Source organism: Cricetulus griseus, assembly GCF_003668045.3.
Source record: "Cricetulus griseus strain 17A/GY chromosome 1 unlocalized genomic scaffold, alternate assembly CriGri-PICRH-1.0 chr1_1, whole genome shotgun sequence".
Lineage (NCBI taxonomy): Eukaryota > Metazoa > Chordata > Mammalia > Rodentia > Cricetidae > Cricetulus > Cricetulus griseus.
The window spans coordinates 11,552,098-11,577,435 of record NW_023276807.1 but is presented as its reverse complement, the minus strand read 5'-3'; the positions used below and the strand labels follow the sequence as shown (position 1 = coordinate 11,577,435).

At 46.4% G+C, this 25,338-nt stretch overlaps 1 protein-coding gene across 2 annotated transcripts in view; it reads right to left on the bottom strand.

Annotated features, from left to right (window-relative positions):
• Fam178b (family with sequence similarity 178 member B) overlaps positions 1-25,338 on the bottom strand; it is an 89,928-nt gene that overhangs the window by 51,499 nt on the left and 13,091 nt on the right. For both annotated transcript variants that reach the window (XM_027386859.2, XM_035452368.1), the window contains 2 exons: positions 19,038-19,143; positions 15,799-15,883 (listed from right to left, as the gene is read on the bottom strand). In XM_027386859.2, the coding sequence (XP_027242660.1) occupies positions 15,799-15,883; positions 19,038-19,143 (191 nt within the window). The remainder of the gene's footprint in view (positions 1-15,798; positions 15,884-19,037; positions 19,144-25,338) is intronic.

Here is a 25,338-nt window from a genome sequence, read left to right as displayed (position 1 = left end):
TGCCTCTGCCTCCTGAGTGCTGGGATTAAAGGTGTGTGCCAACCACTGCCCAGCTATTGTTTGATTTCTTAATGATAGTTATCCTGCCTGGGGTGAGATCTGATTTGTGCATCTCTAATGGCTAAGGTCATTGCACTTCTTCCCGGGGTCTTCTGCTCAGTTCAGGTAATGGTCTCCTTAATTTGCCATCTGTTCTGGTTTCCTTCTCTCTTGTAACAAAACACTGGCTGAAAGCAACTTAGAAGAGGAAAGGGCATGCTTGGCTTACACGTCCAGGTTTCAGTCCAGCATTGAAGGAAGTCAGGGTGGGAACTCAAGCAAGAACTCAAAACAGAAACTCTGGAGGAAGGCTGCTTGTTGGCTTCCTCTCTCACACTTAATCCATAGTTAGCCTCTTTATAAAGCCCATAACCATTTTCCCAGGAAACTATGCTACTTCCAGTAGCTGGACCTGGGTCCTCTTGCATCAGTCACCAATTAAGGCCACTCCCACAGACATGCCCACAGGTCAATCCTTCAACTGAGACTCCTTTCTTAGGTGACTCTAGGTTATGTCAAGTTGACAGGACATTATCTAAATGTGCACTGCTGCAGTGCTTGTAAGGATACAGGCTCTTAGTGCAACACAGGAGATAGTAACAAACCACCTTCAAATACCAGTTTGAGAGTGATTCCAACTCAACCAACAAGCTTCTTTTCCAGCACTGCTCTGGCATACAGTGTCTAGAGCAGGTCCACACTCTGGGTTTCAGAACCTGGCCTTTTTAGACTATGCCTGATCTCTGGAAGGAAGCAAAACGGAACTGCTGGCAAGGATCCAGAGTGATGGACGTCTTCATTCATTGCTTTGGGAGACAGTACAGCAATTTCTTACAGAGCTCAACATGCTTCTACAAAAAGACCCGACAAGGGTGCTTACTGGGAGCTAGCCAACTGTGCTGAAAACAGGGCCTTGTGAAAAGCAGCATGTGTCTCCAGTAATCTTATCCATACTTGTTAAAAACTGAAAACCAAGTTGGGCGATGGTGGCACACCTTTAATCCCAGCACTTAGAAACAGAGGCAGGTGGATCTCTGAGTTGGAGGCCAGCTTGGTTTACAGGTTAAGTTCCAGGACAGCTAGGACTACACAGAGAAACCCTGGGTCAATAAACAACAAACAAAACCCCAAAACAACAACAACAACAAACCTGGAAACCAGGAGTCCTTCAATAGGCAAGGAGATAAGCTGGGTTATGTCCATATAACAGCATATGCAGCAATAACAAAAAATGAGTTATGGGACAAAAAAGGCACGGAAGAGCCTTGAATGCTTATTGCTGAATGTGACAGAAGCCAATATATAAAAAACGACATACTGTTTCCGTCTTTTTGTTTTGTTTGTTTTACAAGACAGGATTTCTCTGTGTCAGTTGTCCTGGGACTTTCTCTGAGACCAGGCTTTGCCTCCCCGGTGCTGGGATTAAAGGCCTGGCACCGGCACCACTGCCTTTTTTTTTTTTTTTTTTTTTTTGGTTGACTTCACATTGTTCTTTGTAATGGCAGAGAGCAAGGATGCTTAGGGGGTAGAGCACATATTGTGCAATTCCAACTTTGACATTTGACTAGGGAGATACCTAAAAACACTGAAGATGCCAGACATTGGGTACCAGAAGTGAACCCTCAGCCACACACACATACACATGTACTCAAGAAGAGGGTGGGATTTATTCAGTGATAAAACCTTTACCTAGAGTGTAACACACACACACACCTGCCAGTGAAATCAGAGCAAGGTAAGGTTGTCCACTTTTCCCACTCTCATTCAGTACAGTACTGGAAATCTTATTGGGAGCAATAAGAGAAGAGAAACAAATAGAAGAAATAAACTAGAAAGGGAAGAAGTCAAAGTATTCTTATTTGTAGATATGATTTTAGAAGAGACTCTATCCCAGAATGACTGCACATGCTGCTAATTTCAGCACTTGGGAGGCAGAGATAGTTGTCTCTGTGAGTCTGAATTCAACCTGGTCTACATATCTTGTTCCAGGCCAGCCAGGGTTACACAGTGAGGCTCTTATCTCAGAGAGAGAGAGAGAGAGAGACAGAGAGAGGGGGAGGGAGTGAGGGAGTGAGGGAGAGAAGTGAGAGGGGGGACCCTAAAGACTTGACCAGAAGCTTTTAGAACTGTAAGCATCAACACTTTCAGCAAAGTGGCAGGGTGCAAAATGCACACACAGAGAAATCAGTAACCCACTTAGAATCCAGCAGGAAACAAGCTGAGGAAGACAGCAGGGCACCAATGCCATTCATAACACATTCCACAACCCACCCCCACCCTTGGAATACACCTAACCAAGGAAGTGAAAAGACCTCTACAGTGAAAACTTTAGAGCATCTGGAAAGAAACGTAGGAAGAAGCTAAAAGATCAAATGGCTGTCCTATCAAATCAATTTATAGATTCAATACAATCATATCAAAATTCCAATAACAGTCTTCACAGAAGTAGAAAAAAATCATATTTATTGAAGCACAAAAGATCCCAGATATACAAAGCAATCCTGAACAATAGTGTTGGAGGAATCCCCATAGCTGGTTTCAAGGTACAACATGGAGCCATGTAACAGAAACAGCATGGTACTGGTATAAAACCAGGTATGCACATCAATAGAAGTCCAAATAGAAACTCATGTATGTATAATCACCTGATTTTTTGACAGAAATGCTAAAAACACTCATTTGTCCTGGGAAACTGCATATTTACACACAGAAGAATGAAACTAGATCGACATCTCTCACCCTGGACAAAAACCAACCCCAAGTGGGATCAAAGACCCCAAACTCTAAACTACTAGAGAAAAAGCAGGGGAGACACTTCAAGATATGCACTTCAGTAAAGGCTTCCCGAGAGCTCTAGTTACTCAGGAAATAAGGCCAACAATTGACAAATGAAATTTGTCATGAAAATTAAAAAGCATCTGTTTAGCAAAGGAAATCTGTCAATCATGAGAAGAGGAAGCCCACAGAATGGGTAAAACCCTCTGCCAGCTACACATCTGACAAAGGATTAATTCTGTTAGTAGAATACGCAAAAAAAAAAAAAAAAAAACAAAAAAAAAACAGACAAACCCATTAAAAACAGAAGCTATGGAACTGAACAGAGTTTTCACAGTGGAAGAAATACAAATGTCCAATAAACCTCTTAAAGGGTGTTCAACATCTTCAGCCATCAACAGAACTCAAACTAAAAGTATTCTAAGAGTCCATCTCACCCCGGTCACAATGTCTATCATCAAGAAAACAAATGACCCGGGGCAGTGGTGGTGGTGGCCTTCATTCCTGGCAATGGAAGGCTGAGTTCAAAGTCAACCTGGTCTGTAAGGCAAGTTCCAGGTCAGCCAAGGGCACACAGAGAACGCCACCCCCCTCCCCCCCCCCAAAAAAAAAAAGAAAAGAAAGAAAAGAAAACAAGTGACAACCAATGCAGGGAGGTCGTGGGGAAAGGGGAACTTTGGTGGGAGTATAAATTGGTGCAGCCACTATGAAAATCAGTGTGGTAGTTTTACAAAAAGCTAAAAACAGAACTACTATATGACCCAACTATGCCACTCCTGGACATATACCTGAAGGATTCAGATCTTACCAGAGATAACTGTCTTCCACATCAGTGCTCCTCTGTTCACAAGAGCCATCAACTAGCTGGTGAATGGGTAATGAAAATGTGGTACATAAGCACAACAGAATTGTATTCAGCTCTAAGGAATAATCATAACTGCAGGAAAATGTATGGAGTCAGAAAATAAAAACAATAAAAAAAACCAACTAAATGGCCCAGGACCTGAAAGACAAATACAACATGTTCTGTGTCTCATATGTGAATCTCAGCTTTGAATTTAGAATTTTCTGTGTTAATTTGTAGTGAGTGTGTGCAGAGGCCAGAGAACTAGAGAGATCATGAGAGGGGGACATGGAGGGTGAGTCCAGCACAGATAATATAAACTAGAAGTGGGGACTACTGGTGTGGAAAGGCTTAAGTTGGAATGGGTAAGGGAGACAGGAGAAGATGTGGGAGGAGGGCTAACCAAAATTAAGAACATATGGAAACCCACACAGATACCTACTGTTTTACCAGCTCATTTAAAAATATAATAATGATGGTAATGGTAACAACAACAAAGAAACTTCTCCAGGCTGGGTATATAGCTCAGTTGATAGAGTGCCTGCCTAACTTCAGGAAGCCCTAGTTTGGAACCCGAGTACCACATAAACTGGGTGTGGTAGTTCATGCCTATGAGGAGGTGACAGCAGAAAAGTCAGCAGTACAAGTCATTTTTGGCTACATAGTGAGTTCAAGGCCAGCCTGATATACAGGAGATGCTACCTTGAAGAAAGAAAAAAGAAAAGAGAAGCCCCAACAATGTCAAGTCACAGAAAGTATTTGGGTAAAGAGTCTCAAGCTAAAGAGAAACCCTCTATCATTGCTTGGTCACTCTGTCCCTCTAAGAGACTGGAGCCTCAGAATCTGGAGTTTCTCAGCCCCAGCTACCCACCAGGGTTGCCTGGGAGCTTTGGCCAGGCCTGGTGCCAGTGTGGTGTTGAATAAGTTCCAGGCCTCCACTCTCCTGAGCTTTGGCAGCCCCTTATGCAATGGAACTTTGAGATGTCTGCTAGACAGGTAATGGGATGCAGAGGATGGGGGGGGTGAGGGGTGAGTTAGATGACAGCCAAGCTGGAGAAAAGCACGTGACTGTCCCCATAGTCCAGCTGGGCCCACAACCCTGACCATTGAGCACAAAACAGCACATCTAGAACTTGGCCAGCACTGCCACCTCCACAGAGAACCCCAAAGGATCGGAGCAGCTGTCCAAGGAGGTCTGTGTCAGGCAATGCATGGGTTAAACTCATTCATTAGATAACTGCCTAAGTCTTGTAATGTGCCAGGCTCATATGGCTGCTGGGAGCCCATATTAAAGGTGGTGGCGCACACCTTTAATCCCAGCACTTGGGAGGCAGAGGCAGGTGGATCTCTGTGACTTAGAGTGAGTCTACCACACCCAGCCTGGTCTCCAGAGTGAGTTTCAGGGCAGTCAGGATTGTTATATAGAGAAATCTTGCCTCGGAAAACAAAAACAAAAACAAAAACAAAACAAAACAAAAAAACTAATTAAGCTTTAAGCACTCAACAGCTTTTCCAGCCCAATGTTCTCAGCTCCTTTCATAATCCATCCGAAAACAACACTGCCAAATCTGTCACAGCAATACCCCATGATCCTGGTACCAATTTCTGTCCTATTTTGTTTTCTATTGTTGTGATAAAACACTGACCCAAAGCAACTAGTGAAGGAAAAGGTTTATTTAGCTTATACTTTTCCCATCATAGTCTGTCACTGAGGAAAGCCAAGGCAAAAACTCAAGTAGGACAGGAACTTGGAGGCAGGAATTGAAACAGGCCATGGAGGAACAGTAATCCTTACTGGCTTACTCAGCCTGCTTGCTTATACAGCCAGGAGTGGCACCACCCACAGTGAGCTGGGCCCTCCCACATCAATCATTAACCATGCAAAACATCCTATACATTAATCTGATGGAGGCAATTCCTCCACTGATGTTCTCTTTTCCTAGATGCTATCTTGTGTCAAGTTGACCAAAAAAACAAAAACAAAAACAAAAAAAACAACAACAACTAACCAGTGCATCCCCAAAAAGCTCTTAGTGATAATCAATCATAAAACAACTTAAATATGAAAAGAAACAGGGCAAGAATAAAATAAAAATCTGTAACCCTACCACCTAGACTGTTGTCACTTTTTAAAATTGCATTTATTTCTTTATTTGCAGGAATTGGTTCTCTCCTTCCACATCTGAGTCTCAGAGATTGAACATAGATATTCAGTCTTGGTGGCAAGCCCCTTTACTCACTGAGCCAGCCGTCTCAACAGCCCTCCTGTTGTCATGTTGTAAGGATTATACCCTTAAATTAATTAATACACTAGAGAAAGTGCCAAGTAGACTGAGAGTCTTCTCCAGCCTCTCAGGACAGCCCACCTACTTCCCACACACAGATTAGCAGTTCCTTGGGATTATTTTCAGTAGCAGAATTAATGTGCCATCCAGATTTTTTTTTTTTTTTTTTTTGTGTGTGTGTGTACGTATTTACCTATGTTTCTTTTGTCATGTAAACATCCCCCTGAAATAACCTGCACATAAAAGTACTGCTCACCTAGGAGCTTGAAGTTTTATCCTCTGGAGTTCTAGAAAGACCATAGTCACACAGGGGCTTAAGTGGGGTTTTGTAGATCAGGGGTCCACAGAGTGATGGGATGAGGCACCGGCATTAACATTTATATTTGCATTTTAATTTGCCCCTTTAAAACAACAAAGTTAACTAGTATAGAGACTTGTCCCTGAAATCATAGTCTCTCCAGGAGGCTGAGGCTGGGCAATCACTTGAGCTCAGGGCTCAGGAGTTATGGGCCCACCTAGGCTACATGGCAAGACCCAATTTTTGTTTTTGTTTTTTTGTTTTGTTTTTTTTTGGTTGTTGTTATCATTTGTTTTTTGAGACAGGATGATTTTTCTGTGTAGACCAGGATGGCTTCAAACTCAAAGATCTGCCTATGTATGCCTCCCAAGTCCTGGGAACCAAATCTTTTTTTTTTTTTTTTTTTTTTTTTGGTTTTTTGAGACAGGGTTTCTCTGTGTGGCTTTGGAGCCTATCCTGGCACTCAACCTGTAGACCAGGCTGGCCTCGAACTCACAGAGATCCACCTGCTTCTGCCTCCCGAGTGCTGGGATTAAAGGCGTGTGCCACCAATGCCCGGCCCGAGTCTTAAAATAAGTATGTTTTTAAAAATACTACTCAATCTGCGGGTCTCGACCTCTCTGGGGGTCACCTAAGACCATCAGAAAATCCAGATATTTGCATTACAATTCCTAACAGCAGCAAAACTACAGTTATGAAGTAGCAACAAATAATGTTGGGGGTCCCCATAACATGAGGAGCTGTATTAAAGGGCACAGCATTAGGAAGAACCACTAGAACCACTGCTCTCGGGGTGAATGACTGTAACCCCAGTACAGACAAAAGTGAGGCAGGAGCATCAAGAATTCAAGGAAATGGTAAAATTATGCATATATCAATAAATTGTTGTATGATTTATTATCAGTAAAAGGTTTTGGGGATGCACTGGTTAGATTTTCAGTCAACTTGACACAAACATTTGAGACAGAGTTTCATATAGCCCAGGCTGGCCTCAGATTTGCTATGTAGTCAAGGATGACCCTGAACTTCTGACTTCTGAGCCAGCCACTAAGTACTGAGATTACAGGTGTGTGCCACAGCCAACCCCACCCCCAACCCCCTCCTGCTTTTTTTATTCTGTGCTGGGGATCAAACCCAGGGCTTTGTGTATACTAAGCAAGCACTCTACCCATTGAGTGACATCTCAACTGTAAATCCCTTTTGGTAAGAAGGAACTTTGTGAACACTGTCTGGGAGTTTGGAGAGAGGCCAGAAGGAAGGGAGGAGGAGGAAGGTAAGAAAATGCAAGAAGCAATGGCAGAAAGTGACCTGCAACATGAGAGCCTCTATGACCCAGTAACAATAATCCCAGAGCTCTGGGGACAAAATGGGGAAATGCAGTGACCAAGGCAGGCAGGAAGGAGGAGGCTCTAGAGACCCTGCTTAGGAAAATGAACCAATCTGTTCTTAGAGTTGAACTTCTCACCCACTTTCAAAGTATCCAAAGAATGTCCTGGCCAGGGTCCTTCTATCTTACTACAGCCCCCTCCTCCTACACAAAAATGATAGATGCTGGGAGAGAAAGGACTGTGTAGGTAAAAATGAACCACATTGTTCTAGAAGCTGGTGGGAAAGGGCCCATATGCCATTTGTTCCTTCTCTGGAGAGTTTGGGCCTTCCATTGGCAAAAACAGTGCTTTCTCCTCCATAGCCTTCAGTGGGACTAGGACTGAGGTAATGCCAGTCCCACACCTCTTTGAGCACTGAGACCACTCAGCCAAAACGCATTGTTAAACAAACATGAAGTCATTACTTCCAAACGGTTAATTGCTAAAGAATATTTTGCTTTCTAAACCAAACTCTACCACAAGAAAAAACAAAACAACACAAGAACGATTATAGTTAATAAACAGGTTTGGCAAGGCTTTGGGACACAAGGCCAGTGCGCAGTGTTATGTTAAAGAGTGAAAGCTTCAAAAGGAAAGTAAAGAAAATGATCCTACTTATAATAGCACTGAAAGAATAAAATACTTTGGGATACATTTTAAAAGTGATTTATTTATTTTTAGTTGTATATGTATATGTAAGCCTGTGTGAGTTTTAAGAGCCCATGGGTTCCAAGGGTGTCTGGTCCCTAGAACTGAAGTTACTGGCAGCTGACTGTCTGATATGTGTGCTGGGAACTGAGCAGTAAGAGCTCTTAGTTGCTGAGCTGTCTCTCCTATCCTAGCATTTAGGAATACATTTAACAAAAGAAGCATAACTCATATACACTGAACACTGTGGAAAGACATCCCATGTTCATGGACTGGAAGACAAGATTGTTCCCATGGTGCCATAGTTTGCATGTATCCCCCAGTGTTAGAGACTTAATTCTTAAAGCCTCAGTGTCAGAGATGGGCTCTTCAAGGGTGATGAAGGCACGAGGAAAGAATTCTTAGGAATGGGTTGATCATCTTGGGAGGAGCTTCCTTCTGAAAGATTTCGTTGACCTCGTGACACAGAAGCATGGGCCTGGCCAGAAGTGGCCTTCAGGCTTAAGACTTCCCAGTCTCCAAAAGAGTGAGCCAAATATACGTCTATTGTTTCCACATCACCCAGTCTGTGGTATTTTGCTAAGGCAACACAAAACAGTCAAGACAGAAGGCAAAGCACTGCATGGTTAGCTAGATTCAACACAACCAAGAATAAAAACTCCAGCTGTTATTTTTACATAAATTGTCAAGATTCCCATGGTGTCTCAGATGAAAATGTGGGGATTCTGAATTGCTGCAACCATTTCGGAAAGGGTAGAGGATGGACACAACTCATTCTGAAACCATTAGTTAGTCAAGGGTTTGGACTGCTGGCAGAAGGACAGACATAAACCAATGAGGAAACTGGGAATTCAGAATTCATCATCAATTGGCTTCCAACAAGGCTGCCAAGACAATTCAGTAAAAAGAGAATGGTGCTGGGATGACTAGACAGCCTCAATAAAAGGATGAAGCTGAGCCTTTAGTTCCAGCACTCGGGAGGCAGAGCCAGGTGGATCTCTGAGTTCGAGGCCAGCGTGGTTTAAACAGTGAATTCCAAGATGACCAGGGCTACACAGAGAAAACATTATCTCCAAAAAGCAAAATAAATAAATAAATAAAAATGAAACTGAACCTCTGTCTCACACCTTACATACAGGAGAGGGCATTCAAAGTGGATCAAAAGGCTTATATTTATTTTATTGTTTTTTTTTTGTTTTTTTTTTTTTAAACTAGGCTGGCCTTGAACTCAAAGATCTACTTATCTCTGCTTCCTGAGTGCTGGGATTAAAGGCATGCACTACCACATCCTAGATTTATGGGTATTTTTTAAAAGATTTTATTTATTTATTTATTTATTTATTTATTTATTTATTTATTTATTATGTATACACCATTCTGCTTCCATGTATATCTGCACACCAGAAGAGGGGACCAGATCTCATAATGGATGGTTGTGAGCCACCATGTGGTTGCTGGGAATTGAACTCAAGACTTCTGTAAGAGCAGTCGGCACTCTTAACCTCTGAGCCATCTCTCCAGCCCCAGAGACTATGTTAAGACACTATGTTGCCTTGACTGGCCTGGAACTCACTATGTAAACCAAGCTGGCCTCCCTTAAAGAAACCATGGTTGTCAAGACCAGGCAATGACATTTTTAAATTGAACCCAAAAGCACAGATAGAAGGGAAAGCAAATTGAGTTCAACTTGCCAAAATGAAAGCTGGGAGTGAGGAGTCGGGCTAGGTGGGTTGCTCAGTGGATAAGACTGCTTGTTCTGCAAACACATAGACCTGAGCCTGAAACCTCAGTACCCACATAAAAAGCTGGGTAAAGGCATGTGTGCCTGTAACTCCAACATTGTCTGAGAACTTGCTGGGCAGCCAGTCCAGCCCAAATGAATGAGCATCCAATTTAGTCAGAATTGTCTCAGGGTAATAAGGCAGAATAAAGCAGACATGAGCCTTGAAAACATTTTGCAATAAGCCAGAGATAAACACCACAGACTGTGTGATATTATACACAATAGCCATTGTGGCACTGAGCATACTGGTCCAAGCCTTTAATACCAGCATTTGGGAGGCAGAGGCAAAGGCAGGGGTGAGTTTGAGGTCAGCCTGATCTACATAGTGGGTACCAGGTCAGCCAGGGCTACATGGTGAGATCCTGTCTCTAAAGAAAAAGAATTTGGGGGCTGGAGAGATGGCTCAGTGGTTAAGAACACTGCTTGCCCTTCCAAAGGTCTTGAGTTCAATTCCCAGCAACCACATGGTGGCTCACAACCATCTATAATGAGATTTGGTGCCGAACACTGTACACATAATAAATAAATCTTTATAAAAAGAATTCAAGACTAGTCTTAGATACACAGACTAGCCTGGGATGCATAAGATCCTGTCCAAAAAAACCCCAAAGAAACCTAACTGACTAACTTTGTGTTAAGTAGGCAAAGTCTTTGAGACAGTAAATGAACGGTTGCCAGGAACTGGGGAGAAGGGCAAACTGGACAGGGTCTGACTGCCAATGGCTATAAAGTTCCTTTGGGAATAACAAAGCATTCTGGTAGGTAGATAGCAGAGATGGCTGAGCTAGCTAAGCATGCAACAGTGAGTGAGCCAGCAAGCTCCAAGTTCCTGCTTTGAGTCTCTGCCCTGACCTACTTCAATGATGGGTTGGGCTGCGACCCAGAAGTTTAAGCAAAGTTTCCTCCCCAACTTGGTTTTGGTCAGTGTTTTATCACTGCAACAGAAAGGAAGAATGGACACTTGAAAATGTCCAGATTTGACAGCAGCAGGTTTCTGGGTTACTGTGCTCAGAGCCACATCCCTTCTTCCTTGGTAAGGAAATACTGTTTGTGCTGCTCTCTGCTTGGGACAGCGTGTCTGCCCCAGGAGTAAGAGCTACGCAAACCTGTGCCTTCGAAGGGGAGCCCAGTGAAGCCTCAGCAGCAGTCAGGTCTCTGAGCCACAGTCTGCAGAAATAGCGCTGGCTATTCTAGCAGAAACCAGGCTATTTACTGTCAGAGGCCCTACAGAGGAGGCCCATTTAGCCAGAGCTAGGGTTCGTGTGTCATCACAGCATTTCTGGAAAGGGATCCAGGACATTTAGGAGATGGAGCCTCCCAAGGGTCTAGCATTTGCTGTTTCTTTGTACAATCTAAACAGTTACTTCCCTGCCAACTTTGCCACGTAAGGAACTAAATGGCCAGATACTAGAGGCGCACATACAGGCTATAGTGGTAACTATGCTCAGACAAATGTAGCCACTCTTGGAATCCTGGGGGTTGGTTCCAAGACCTTCTCCAAAAATCTGAGGTCCCTTCTACAAAATACCACAACACTTCAAAGAAGCCACACACACTGCGTATCTTCTCAATGTCTTCAAATCACTTACCTAGTACATCCCTTCCTGGTCTTCAGACCATCTCTGGAACCCCAGAGTACTTAACACAGTGTCAAGGCTGTGTAAACAGAGAGCCTTGTTATACTGTACTGTTCCAGAACTCAGAGAGAGAGAGAGAGAGAGAGAGAGAGAGAGAGAGAGAGAGAGAGAGAGAGAGAGAACCTGAAAAAAAGGCTAGAAAATGGATTTCTTGGGGCTTAAGATGGCTCAGGGGTTAAGAGCACTGACTGCTCTTCCAGAGGTCCTGAGTTCAATTCCCAGCAACCACATAGTGGCTCACAACCATCCCTAGTAGGATCTGATGCCCTTTTCTGGCCTGCAGGCATATGTGCACACAGAACACTGTATATAGAATAAATACAGAAATCTTTTTAAAAAAATGGATTTCTTGGGTTTTGTCCTAGAGGGTCAGATTTGTTTCACACACAGCCAAGATGTTCAAAGGACACTGGCAGTCAGAAAATATGGCAAGCAGCCTTTGAAGCCTGTGGCGCAGCTCTGTCCAGTGAAGCAAGGTGGGAAGAATGTCCTGGTAGGGCCCAGCGTGTGATGGTGCGTTCCTTTAACCCAGCAAACTGGAGAGACAGGCAGGTGGGTCTCTGATTTAAAGGCCAGACTGGTCTACACAGTGCATTCTGGGACAGACAAGGCTATGTAGAGAGACTGTCTCAAAAAATTAAACAAAAAGTCCTGGTCAGCCAGGTATAGTGGCACACACGTTTAATCTGAGCACTCGGGAGGCAGAGGCAAGCGGATCTCTGTGAGTTTGAGGCTAGTCTGGTCTATAGAGTGAGTTCCAGGACAGTCAGGGCTACACAGAGAAACCCTGACACACACAAAAAAAAGGCCTGGTAAAAAAGGAAATGCAAGTTGGCAAGACAGCTCAGTGGGTTAAGGCACTTGTCACCAAGTCTGACAACCTAAGTTCAATTTCCAGAACCCACAAGGTGGGAGAAGAGAACCAATTCTCACAGGTAACCTTCTGACCTCCACTAGTGAGCTGTGGCATGTAGGCATATACACACAAATCAAGAATGGGAATGTGTGGGGCTGGAGAGATGGCTCAGAGGTTAAGAGCACTGGCCGCTCTTCCAGAGGACCTGAGTTCAATTCCCAGCAACCACATGGTGGCTCACAACCATCTGTAATGAGATCTGGTGCCCTCTTTGAGCGTGGAGGCAGCATGTTGTATACACAATAAATAAATAAAATTTAAAACAAAAAATAAGTAAATAAAAAGAAAGGGAATGTGTGTGATGGTCTGAATGAGAGATGTCCCTTACAGGCTCAGGCATTGGACACTTGGTCCCCATTTGGTAGGGCTGTTTGAGGAAATAACACAACTTTGCTGGAATAAGTAGTCACTGGGGAAGGAGGGTCGAGAGTTCATAGCCTCACCCCACTTCCAGTTGAAGATGTGAACGCTCAACTTCCTGCTGCCATGCTTGCCACTTGCTGCCATGACAGACTCACTTCTCTGGAACCATTAGCCCAAATAAAACTTTTCCATAGGTTGTCTTGGACATGGAATTTAATCACAGCAACAGGAAGGTAAATAATGCACACACAGAGAGAAATGCATGCAAAGTAGAGGCTCTTCTTGTGGCCTGTGTTTCAACTTTGCCTTTTTAAAATTTGAGTGCTTGAGGAAAACCAAACCCAGGTTTTCCTGCTTAGGTAGGCGTTTTATCACTAAGCCCTGTCTTTTCAGCCTTGGACCCTGTCTCATGAGAACATGTAATGCAAGATAATCCTATGGCAGCCATTTTGAAGCCTTGAGGTAAAACAACAGAAAGGGCAGACAAAGAAACCAGAACCCTGATGCTCCAGAGTGGAACATGACACCAACCACCTGTGGGTTTCTTGTCATATGCCACTAACAGTCAAGGTACAGTTTAATGAAAACATGATGTGACAAGGAGGTGTGTGTGAGGTCATACGTTGACCTGGACCACACTGGTGTGGGTGGCCCCTTTAGACAGGACAGGCACTCCATCTGGGGTTCACTTGGTCCCCAGACAAGTGAGTGTGCAGTCCTGCCCCGTGCAGTTTCCAGAGCTAGTCAAAGGCTTCTTGAGTCCTGGCTCCTGCAAGGGCCTGCCACACCCAGCTGGAAATCCGGTCCCCCTTCCTCTGCTTCCTCTTTCTCTGATGGTAGGTTCTGGCTCCATGCCCTCCCCTTGGTCATCAGCCCTTTGAGGACAAAGGCTGGCCTGAGTCATCCTGTCCTTTGCCATCCACCTGGGCCCACTCCAGACATCTGTGAGTGGATAGTGAATATTCCCTGAGGTAAAGACTAGTAATGTTCCAGAATATTCCACCCTCCAAGTTCATCACCAGCTGCTTCTCAACACGTCCTACCCTTTGTCCATCAGCCTACCCTGGAGTGCTCAAGCCTTTAACTGCCATCATAAGACATGCTGAAACTGTACCCACTCTTCTGACTCAGGAAGTGTTCTGGAATAAAAGTGGCTGCATGAGACCTTCCACAGTATGGTCAGTCAGCACACACCCCAGGGAACAGGAGCTTATGAGTGGAAAACACAGGTGTTAAGGCAAGGCAGTCTTGCAGTTTTGCCTTGAGCTCTGCTGTCCTCACAGAGGCCTCCAGGGCCTCCAGACTGTACATGAACCCAAGGAGCAAGGCTTTTTTGTAGCTATCCTGGATCTAATTTAACAACAGGTCCTGGGGTTTATCTATATTGTAGCATATGTCAGAATTACCTTCCTTCCATCACATGTCTATTCTGTCCATCATATGTATGTATTATATTTCATCATACACGCATATATATCATATATTGTTTCTCTACTCATCTGTCAGGCGTGTAGGTTACTCCCACCTTTAGTCTGTTATGAATGATGCTATGGTGAACACAGGTGTGCAGGTATCTGCTTAAGTTAGTTCCTTTCATGTCTCAGGCCTGACTTCCTCCAAGTCAGTGGGGATACTGACCTCAGACAGGCAATTCTCTAGGCCAGGCTCTGTTCTATTTGACAGGGGACAGAACCCCAGTCTGGGCTTAAAGGTGACCTATAAGGACACATCCTGGAGCTGGGAAGCCAGAGCTGAGAACCAGTAACCCAGGAGCTATTTTGTATCCCTTCTGATTTGGGGGGAAGGAGAACAGAGTGGAGGAGACACATACCACAGCATGGGGAGGGGTGGACAAGGAAGGCCTCTGTTTCCAAAAGGGCAGGCATGCTGCAGAGGCGGCCCTGAGGCCACAAAGGGCAACACAGGCCACAGGGGCAGAGGTTACAAAAAGGAAGAACACGCCTGGACTGGTGGCTTCTCAGAAGCCCTTAGTGAGGGGCCCCTGGGGGTGTCTGGAATGCTCTGATTTGACAGATGGCCCCAGCTTGGCAACTCCTGAAGCAGAGGAATACAATGCAGATACTCAAAGGGCCGGGGACTCTGGCGTACCAGGGGCTACAACCTTGGCCTTCAGAGCTGTGTGTTTGCGTACTTTGGGAATGTCCATTACTTTGTCCAGTAATGGCTGGACAAAGGAGGAGTCCAGTCCTTTTAGAGTCCCTCTCCCTGCCAGCTGCAAGCAACTTCCAACTGCTTACATAATATTTTTTGGTGCCAAAGTGTCTAGGTTCAGGTACCAAATGATGACAGCTGGGGAAGGTGTAGCCACCAGCAGGACATGAAATGCTTCTCTGGAATGCTGAGTCAAATATACCCAAAAATGCCATGGCCAAGGTACAGGCCGGAGGCTGTCACTCAAGGTGCCGTTAGCAGCCCACAGGGGTGGAGGGGCAGCTCTGAGGCTTCCTTTCCTGGTGACGCCAGGCCAAAATGCTACTCTGATGCACTGCAGCTCTCCTTCTTAGGAAGAATCTGGATGACAAGCTGTCCTTTTGAGCCAGAGCCTGCCTGGGGCAAAACTCACCTTTCTGGATAGTATAGAGATCCCAGGAGACTGTGAAGTCAGCCTTGGTTTGGTCACTGACTGGACCTACAGCCTGGTGGAGGTGCCTAGGAGCCTGTTGGTTCTGCTTGTCACTAACACTGGAGCCAGCGCCAAAGATGTGTTGCCTGATGTCTCCATCATCACAGGTGATGCAATGTCCCCACAGCATGATGGCTGGGGTGGGGGGTGGGGGACAGGCTCCAGTGTGTGAATAGACACCCTGCACCCTGGTACTTACCAGGTTGACGGAATAGTCCATCTATGCTGAGATCCCAGAGGAGACTAAAAGCTCTCGAAGATGTTTCTGGAGGCCATGTTAACAACTAAGAAGAAAAGAAATAATTTATTACAGAGAATAGTAGCAAGACTTCATACAAATTACTTTTTTGTCTGTTTGCTTGTTCTCAACCTCAAAGGCAGGATCTCATGTAGCCAAGGCTGGCCTAAAATTTGCTGTGCAGTTAAGGATAACCTTTAACTCCAGGTTTTTCTGCCTCCATCTCCCAAGTGCTGGGATTCTAGGTGTAAGTCACCAGGAGTATTTTTATACATATATAATATTGTGTATTAAATATATCTCATTTAATGCTTCCCAGTCAACAGGGTGAAAGGATACTGTCATCATTGTTGCTTAACAGATGCCAAGACTCCCTCTCTCCTGCCCAGGGCCACACATCTGGAGACAGCAAGCAAAGTGGGATTCTGTACCTGGAAGTTGACCTTACAGGCTATGCCCAGCTCGACACCCTCCATCCTCAACTAGGACAATTCTCATGGGTCACCTGGTTCCAGAACATCCCCTAGGCCTACCACACACAATGAGAAGACTGCTAGAGCTTGATTGTAATGTCTCCTGCTCTATAGGGCCTATGGCTTCTCTCCCTCCCAGCTGTGGTTCTTAAGGGTTCTGTGTCAGAATCCAATCCCCTGCTCCTCTCCTATTCCAACCTTCTCAGATCTAAAAGCTTTAATGTCTCCCAACATGATATCAATTCACTGGGGATGTAGGCTACCTGCTTCTGTCCACCCTCCAGGGCAAGGTTCACCAACAGGTGCACCTGTGACTATGGTGAGGAGTGCTTATAAGTCAAGAGTGCCAAGGCCTGGGCTGTTTACCTGGTGTGTACAGTGAACCCACAAGAGGCCCTGGGAGCAAGAAGAGCCAAGCCCAGGACCCACCAAGATCCAGTGACAATAGGATATCATTTTTATTTGTTTTGTTTTTCGAGACAGGGTTTCTCTGTGTGTAGCTCTGGGTGTCCTGGAACTCCATCTGTAGTCTAGGCTGGCCTTGAACTCACAGAGATCCATCTGCCTCTGCCTCCTGAGTGCTGGGATTAAAGGCGTGCACCACCACTGCCTGGCAACAATAAGATATCTTTATATCTTTTCCAAGGGAGTGGTCAAGGGCTCTGATGTGGATGTGGTAAATTCTTTTTTTTTTTTTTTTTTGGTTTTTTTCGAGACAGGGTTTCTCTGTGGCTTTGGAGCCTATCCTGGCACTCGCTCTGGAGACCAGGCTGGCCTCCAACTCACAGAGATCCACCTGCCTCTGCCTCCCAATTGCTGGGATTAAAGGTGTGCGCCACCAACGCCCAGCAAGATGTGGTAAATTCTAACAGTCACTTCTCATTTAGAATGGATCCCAGGGTCACCTGGATAACCTGAGACCTGCCCAATCTAGCTAATTTTGCTTGGACAAGGTCAGTTACAGTCTCCCACTCATATGTAGAAATGGGGCCTGGCCTTATTTAGCCATGTGTCTAGGCAAGAGAAGCAAGTCTGTCCTGAGTGTCCATCCCTCCCTATCTCTGGTTTTCCTTCTGCCTAAGGTCTAACCATGGCTGACCACCCAGTGAGAATCCCCTGCCGTGGCTTTAGGGAGAGCTCAGTAGCCAGACAGAAGCAGCACTGTGTCCTTGCTGTTGTTCCTTGCCCAGACCCTAAGCAGAGCTGGGGATCTGCAGGAGGGGACAGGCTTAGGACCTGACAGACTGTAGGACTTTCTCATTTAACCCACACTGGACTGTTGGACCCACCATACAAAGCTGACTTGCCCAAAGTGACACAGAAGGAAAAGCTGCAGAGCCTGAGCTTGCAGCTGCCCATCCCCTGCCCATGAGCTTGCATGTGAGGCTAGGTCTCAACTCTTTTCCCCTGTGTACCCCTCTTGGTGAAATTGAGATAGCAAGAAAGATAGGAGAGGCTTTTCCATGCTGTTCAGGCCTGAATTCCAGAACCTAGTGGAGACTGAGCCATGAAAAGGGAGGGCACTGCTCGCCTGTCAGGGTCACACAAGGACCCTCTGTGGGCGACATCTTAGAGGGGTTCTTTGTGCCTCCCAATGGCCAATTGTGTATTTTGTCATAGAGCAGAGAGAAACTGCACTACGGGTACAGAATAATGGCTTGACTGTTCCCAGCTCCTACCCGCCCTGCAGTCCCAATCTCCCCATCCCAGGGACTGGGAGAGGGACCAGAGTGACAGCTATACCCAAGGGTCCCAGGAGTCCAGTGTCCTTCCCCTCCAGGACAGTAGCCCCACAAGGGTCCCCAGAGGGTGCAGAGTGAGCTCTATCTGGAAGGCAGCCAGCCTGCCAAGCTTGAGAAGTACCTGAACATTCTACCCTGCATGGTAGCACCAACTGACAGCTGGGCTCCAGCCTCAACTGGCAGCTCTGGTACCAGCTGGAACTTGTGACCTGCCCATCCCCAGACAGGGACAGGCCTGGGCGGGGGCCTAGGCAAGGTAAATGCAGGACATTTGGGTGGCAGCATTAGGTCCTGGGCTGTCTGCTAACCTCTTGCCTACCAGATGTTTACATCCTCACACAGAATGTGTGTTGCCTCAAAGCAAAATGTTCCTCCAGGAGGAAACTGGGGCAGAAGGAGCTGTTCTAGGCTTTTCCAGACCACCACCGCTTCATAGAGCAGCAAACCCTCAGACACCACAGAGTCTATAGCTATGAACTCATGAGCTCTGACCCACAGGGCTGCAGGGGGGCCTTGGGTGCCCTCTCCAGCAGTGTCCCTGGGATAAGCCATTCATGACTGTGACAGCAGGAGTGGGGGCAGGGAGACAAGGGGGAAAGATGGCGTTTATGATGGACACTCTTGTTGACTAGAATGGACCTAGCCACTCAGTTCTAAGCCTATTAAGAACAACTCCAGGCACCTCAGGAAAGACACACCCCTCACCTGTAAGTAGCACAGAAAGCCTAGAGGCACACAGTCTTGGGGTGCTTAACAGAGACTTCCAGACAGACTCCATCTCTGGGGTTAGTTGGCTTCCTGCACCTCCTGAACCTCAGCATCTTTAGCATTATAGTGAGGATTGATCCTTACCAGCCCTCCTCCAGCCCCTGGATCTGAAGTATCCAAGGCAAAAAAAAGCTAAGAGTCCAGCCAATCTGACCTTGGACCTGAGCTAAAGGACTGCATCATTCCCGCCACCTAGTGGCAGGTCTGTGTTTCTTACCTTGAACAGCCATTGGAGCAGAGGTCGCGGGTAATCAGAGGCATGCAGGTAGAGGTTGCTCAGGAGGCCCTTGTGTAGAAAGGAGAGCTGCTGGGGCAGCGGGGACCTGTGGGGTCAGGACAGTCAGGTTAGGGTAGCTCCAGATGGCAGCACAGCAGCCTTCCTTAGCAGGGCCCCTTGGCAAGCTGGTCTCAGTGACACTGCTGGACTCACCTTTGCTTCACCAGGATGCCATGAAGCACACAGGATCATTAAGGACAAATGCACTTTTAGAATTCTTGGCATGAGATACCATGGGAAGGATAAAAAGAAACTACTCATGATATCATCAGACTGTTTGCTGTCTCCAGTGCTTCCCACAGACACACTTCATGGTGTTTTAAATCCACAGCTGACTAATATTTGCCCTTGTTGTTTGACAGAGTGGGAAACCAAGGTAAGGATCCTGGCCAGGTAAGGGGAGAAACCAGGGGTCAGCCATCCTTGCCTGAGGCTCCTTATGGGGCTCCAGCTGCAAGGGGCATACAGAATTACCTGTGGGCACCTGCATCTGTGGGTCTAGTTACACAGTGTTTCCGCCTCATCTGTGTTTTTTCTGACACAGAGGGGATACCTGAGAGGATGGGAAAATAACAGAAAGGGGCCCAGGACTAGGGGCTTTTGGGAAGGAAATACCCAGTAAGGGATCCATGAAGCCTTCTTCAGACTGTGTGGGTTGTACCTGTCCTGGGAGTGCGTGTGTGTGTTCATGTCAGTAACATGGTTTTAACCAGAGCCTGTGTGTGTGGTCCTGCATCCTGTCAGAACCAGGCTGCTGGCAGGGAGATAAGTTCTGGCAGGTCACCCTGACCTGTAGGACCCGGGTCTTCGGAAAACAAAACAGGGTAGCTAGTTGTATGGTATATTGTGTGCAGCTGTAGGACTTTGGAAGAAACTTTAGAAGGCTTGGTTGGACTTAGTCACCTTTGCAGTTCCTGGTCACTTGAAACTGGGAGTGAGGAAGGGTATTCCACCCTCTATGCATTTTTGTGCTTATTCTTTAGAGAAAAGCCCAAAGATGGTCAACTTGGATTCCAGGAAATGAAGCCATGAAGTGAATATTCAGATAACATTGTGTGTCCCAATCCTTTTCGGCCAGCCCTCTCTGTTCTACTACTTTTTTGAAAAGGACATCATACTGCCATCTGCCAGGAACAGAATGCTCCAAAACCAAGATTTTCCCTTGAGCCAAGCTGCTGTCACTCTGAGCCTGTCCAGGCCATTTACAAATTATATATCTTTACAGTTGTATAAATTTGGAAGAGAAAGAGACATTGTTCCCATGGTCACGATGGGTTAACTGTTCTGAAACACCTTCCTGTGTGTGTACAGGTCCTACCAGTTCTGTCTCAGGTGCCTGTCACAAGGATGCTTTTTTTGATGCAGGCAAAGGGACAGCACCCCCAGCAACGGAAGTTGGAGTGCTTTGCCCATTGGCAGGACCTGCTAAGAGGCTGTGTCAAGGCCACTGGAAAGAAGGGGATTCTGGGAGACACTGGCTCTGGCATTCTTCCTGGGGTGGGGCACCCTGCCAGTTGCTCAGTGGGGGAACCAACTGCACAAGCCCCTGCTAGCCTAGAGCAACACATTTTCAACTGCTTCTCTGAGGGAGTGTCACAGTGACTTCCTTCTGCTCCTCTGGCTTCCCAGTGTATTTCCTGCTGGAGAAACGAGAGCTGCCTGATTTCATCCCTGTCAAGGTTGATTTTATCCATAAGGCAAGGAGCAAGGGAGCCAGAGGAGGCCTTACCCCCATAGTGCACTGTAGCAAACAGCTTTCTAGGCATTCTAGGTCTCCAGCTAATGAGATGCCAGGAGTGACATGAGACTGGGGAATGAGCCAAGTATAGTTCACTGGATGTGAGGGGAGCTGCTGGTCACAATGACACAAGGCAACCTAGTGCCGACACTGGCTGTCTGACCCTCAAGAGGAAGAACACGCCCCATAACATCCCTGCTCAGGGAGGCCTGGAACAAAAAGGAAGAAAGAAATGCCATGGAAACTCAAACACCTTGGGTGACACAGTCAGTTATCAGACTCATAAAATCCAGTGTCCAATCACCAAGAATGATGACATTGGGCCAGAGAGGTGCTTGCTGCCTGATGGCCCGATTCTGATCCCTGGGACCCATATGGTAGATGGAAAGAACTGACTGCTGAAAGCTGTTTACACACACACACACACACACACACACACACACACACACACACACACACACACACCACGCACGCACGCACGCGCACACACACACACACACAGACACACACCACGCGTGCACGCACGCACAATAAAAATTTCAACAACATTAACAAAAACCCAAAATAAGAAAGAACACTGATGCTGGGTCCAAGTTCATGCCTTTGCCAACACTGAGGTCAGAAGTTAGCTTGAGAATGTCAGAGGACTCTGGAGAAGGGAGGAGCAGCAGATGCCACACAGTCCAAGCTGAGCATGAAGCACTCAGCTGTCATCTCCAGGATGCCAGTAAAGAAAAGGTCTCATGGAAGGCCCTTAGCTATGTCTGGAAATGAGAGGGACAGGGCACAGCCACACTGTGCACACTGCTAATCCTCAGCCATCACAGCTATGACTGAGGGCAGATATCTATTTCTTCACTGCCGGCTGTAACAGAAGGGAGGCAGGCAGGAAGTCGGCCAAAAAAGGAGAAAGACAGCCAGCAGACAGCAAGGGGGGACCAGCTTGGTTCACATGGTGGGCTTCTGAACAACGCTGCAGCCTCCTTGGAAAGTCTGACCCTGATACTGTCCAGGGTAGAGCCTTCCAGCTTCTGCTGCAAGTCCACTTTATGGGCAGCAGTCCCAATGGGAAGAGTCTCTAAATGCCTCGCGAATCCCAGGGACAGCAGAAGGATAAACACCACAGGGAACTATTTATACAGTATCGCTTTCTGGGCCCTTGCCAAGTTTTCAGATGCAAAGTCTCAATAAAACGCCCAAACAGAGTAGGATGAATAACGGTAGAAATGTCTGCCTGTGCCCGGCTTTTCTTCTTTGTTTAAAGAGAAGAGAGTGAATACCACCCTGTCAGAAGCCTAGGGATGCAGGCAAAGTGGCCCAGCTTTGCTGCTTCCCCTTCATTCTGGGGGTACCTGCGGCCAGCAGGATGGTCCACATTCCATGGCTAGCTCTAACCTGGCACCCTCTTCCAGGAAAGATGCACACAGTAAAAGAGGAGCTTGAGCTGTGGGGGCCGGGTTAATGTGGGCACTACATGCCACGTAAGCTGAGGAAGTTCCCACCTATCCATCTCAAGCTTCTTCCCAATGCTGCAACATTCACAGAGGAATAGCTCAGCTCAGGCTGCACCTAGGCTTCCTGACAGCTTGTGTGCCCTCACACCGAGAAGACGCACGCACGCGCGCGAATACTGCAGGGGCTGAGGAAGGCAGCTTCTACCTTCCTGGGAGTAGGCTTCTGCCCTATGCAACATGTGGGCCTCCATCTAGTCCAAAGCCCTTCCAGTCCCCTATTTGGGAAGATCATATTTCCTTTCAACTGCTATCAATGAAGGAGGAAACAAGGTTTGGCTTCTGGGACCCTGGGAACCAATGCATGTCATTAAGGCATGTAACTTTGGTTCCAGGGAACTCATCTGAGGTCACCTGTCAGTCAGCCTGGTGACAGACAATGGAGGGTGCTTGGGGAGGCTCTAGTCTCATGGTGGCCCCTGGGCCAGCATTCCTGTGTAAGAACCTGCATGAGGACCTCCAGACTTGGAGGCTGAGCCTGTGCCCTTGCCCTGCCACTACAGACAGATGACATGCTTGATCTACGAGGACATTTCCTACTTGGCTCAGAGGAAAATGTTCTCCCTTCATGGAAGGTACAGAGGTGACTCTACTCAAGAGGTGATTATTAAAATGACAGCACCCACTTCTCGTCCTCTAAGGACTGCCATGATACCTGCCAACTGCAAAATGTTTGAAAAATGTACGAGTGTGACTTGAAAAATTACTTGTTGGCTCACAAAGCATTAACTTGAAATTGTGTGCACGGATGTGCTCCTGCACATGCAGGTGTGTGTGTGTGTGTGTGTGATGTGTGAGTACAGACACATGGAGACCACAGTTCACAGGTGGTGGTCAGAGGACAACTCTTGGGGATTTGTTCTCTCTTTCTCCTTGCACTGTGGGTTTGAGGGATCAAACTCAGGTCACCAGGCTTAGCAGCAAGTGCCCTTCCTGCTGAGCCACTCCAGTGGCCCAGTATTGACTCTTTGTAGGGAGAAGCCTTGTAATCTTGTACTTTCTTCTAAGGTCATGTTTCTGACCAATACCATAGGATCATGATGGGATGGCTATTGCTCCCACTCTTATGTCTAGACTGAAGACTTGGGTATAAGCAAGAAACAAAAGATGGTCCAAGGAAGTGACCCTTACCCCAGTGCCCAGCCTCCTTTACACATAATGTCACATTGCTATGTCACATAAGGGCATTCCTCCAAAAAGCAGATTCAATGTCACCCATCTGAGGCATTGCCAGCATCATGTCCATTGCTCATTAGCATATAGGAGGGAGGAGGGTCTGAATTCTTCCTCTAGGGAAGCTGGGCAGCCACCTGGCTCCCTTTTGGCAGGGCAGCTCTAATCCCAGATCATTGCTCCATAGGCCATCTCATCTGCCAAACACTTCCTGTCACCAGCCAGCCTGTTAGAGGCAGAACCTGCTCGTTGGTACCACTCCCCACACTGTCCCTCCCCTACTCTGGTGCTAAGACAGCCTTCCTTTCTCTGCCACCCAGCCATGCCTGCCCACACCCAGTCAGCTGCTTTCCTTGCTCCTCTGTCTGTCTTCTTCTTCCATCTCCCTTTTATCACTTTTTTATTTGCCCCCCCCCCTTTTTTTTGTTTTTTTTGAGACAGGGTTTCTCTGAAGGTTTGGAGACTGTCCTGGAACTCTCTTTGTAGACCAGGCTGGCCTCCAACTCACAGAGATCCGCCTGTCTCTGCCTCCCAAGTGCTGGGATTAAAGGTGTGTGCCACCAATGCCTGGCTATTTGGCCCCCTTTTACTACTGCAAGGTTAGTCACACGCACACCTCATAATTTTATGATACCTTCGAGGCTTCTAGACATTGATGCACTATTTGCAATGGCGAAAAGGTAAAAGAATGTGTATTTCTGCACCGGGCATTGGTGGTGCTCGCCTTTAATTCCAGCACTCTGGAAGCAGAGGCAGGCAGATCTCTGTGAGTTCGAGGCCAGCCTGGTCTCCAGAGCGAGTGCCAGGATAGGCTCTAAAGCTACACAGAAAAACAAACAAACAAAACAAAACAAAACAAAAAAAAAGAAAAGAAAAGAAAGAATGTGTATTTCCAAAAAACAAGGAAAATGTGTACGTTGGGGCATTGAAACAACATATAGTTACTTACGACAGCATCACACCGTAAAACTGTAATTCCTGGACTTTATTCTGATACCAATAAGAATAATCTATAAACATTTATGGGCCTGCAAGATGGCTGAGATGAAAAAAGTACTTATTGCCTGTCGACCCGACCCAAGTTCAATTCCTAGGACCCATGTGGAAGGCAAGAACTGATTCTTAAAAGTTGTCCTCTGACCTCACACACATACATAAAGACAATCAAACTCTGAACACTGATTGATATGGGAAAGAAGTTACTATTTTTAAGGGCAATAGATTCTAAAAATAAAAAATGCTATGTTTCCAGGCAGGAACAGAGAGAAAAGACTGTCTGATCCTGCTGAAATTGAGCAATGGGTATGTGGAGACAGGTTAACTGCTCATTCAACTCAGATAAGCCTGAAAACTTCCAGGATAGAAACCTTTAGGGGGCGCTGGAGAGATGGCTCAGTGGTTAAGAGCACTTGCTGTTCTTGCAGAGAACCTGAGTTTGATTCCCAGCACTCACATGGTGGCTCACAACCATCCATAACTCCAGTTCTAGGAGATCCAGTGTTCTCTTCTGACTTCCCAAGGCACCAGGCAAGTATACACATACTGCAGACATATATTTTTATGTGTAAGTATGTAGTAAGCATAAATACACACACAAACACTAAAAGAAACATCCAGATCAAGCTCATGTGTGGTTGAAGTAGGTGGGTCATGGAGGCCCCTTCTTTGTCTGTCTGGACTCCACTGCAGTCACCAGCCCATAGGTGTTATCCGGCTAACGGCAACTGCTCTGAATTCTCTTTATCTTTCTCTTATATTTTTGGACATGAGCTCACAACTGCCAAGTGTTGGGCATGATTGTGGTGAACCGTTTTTGAAA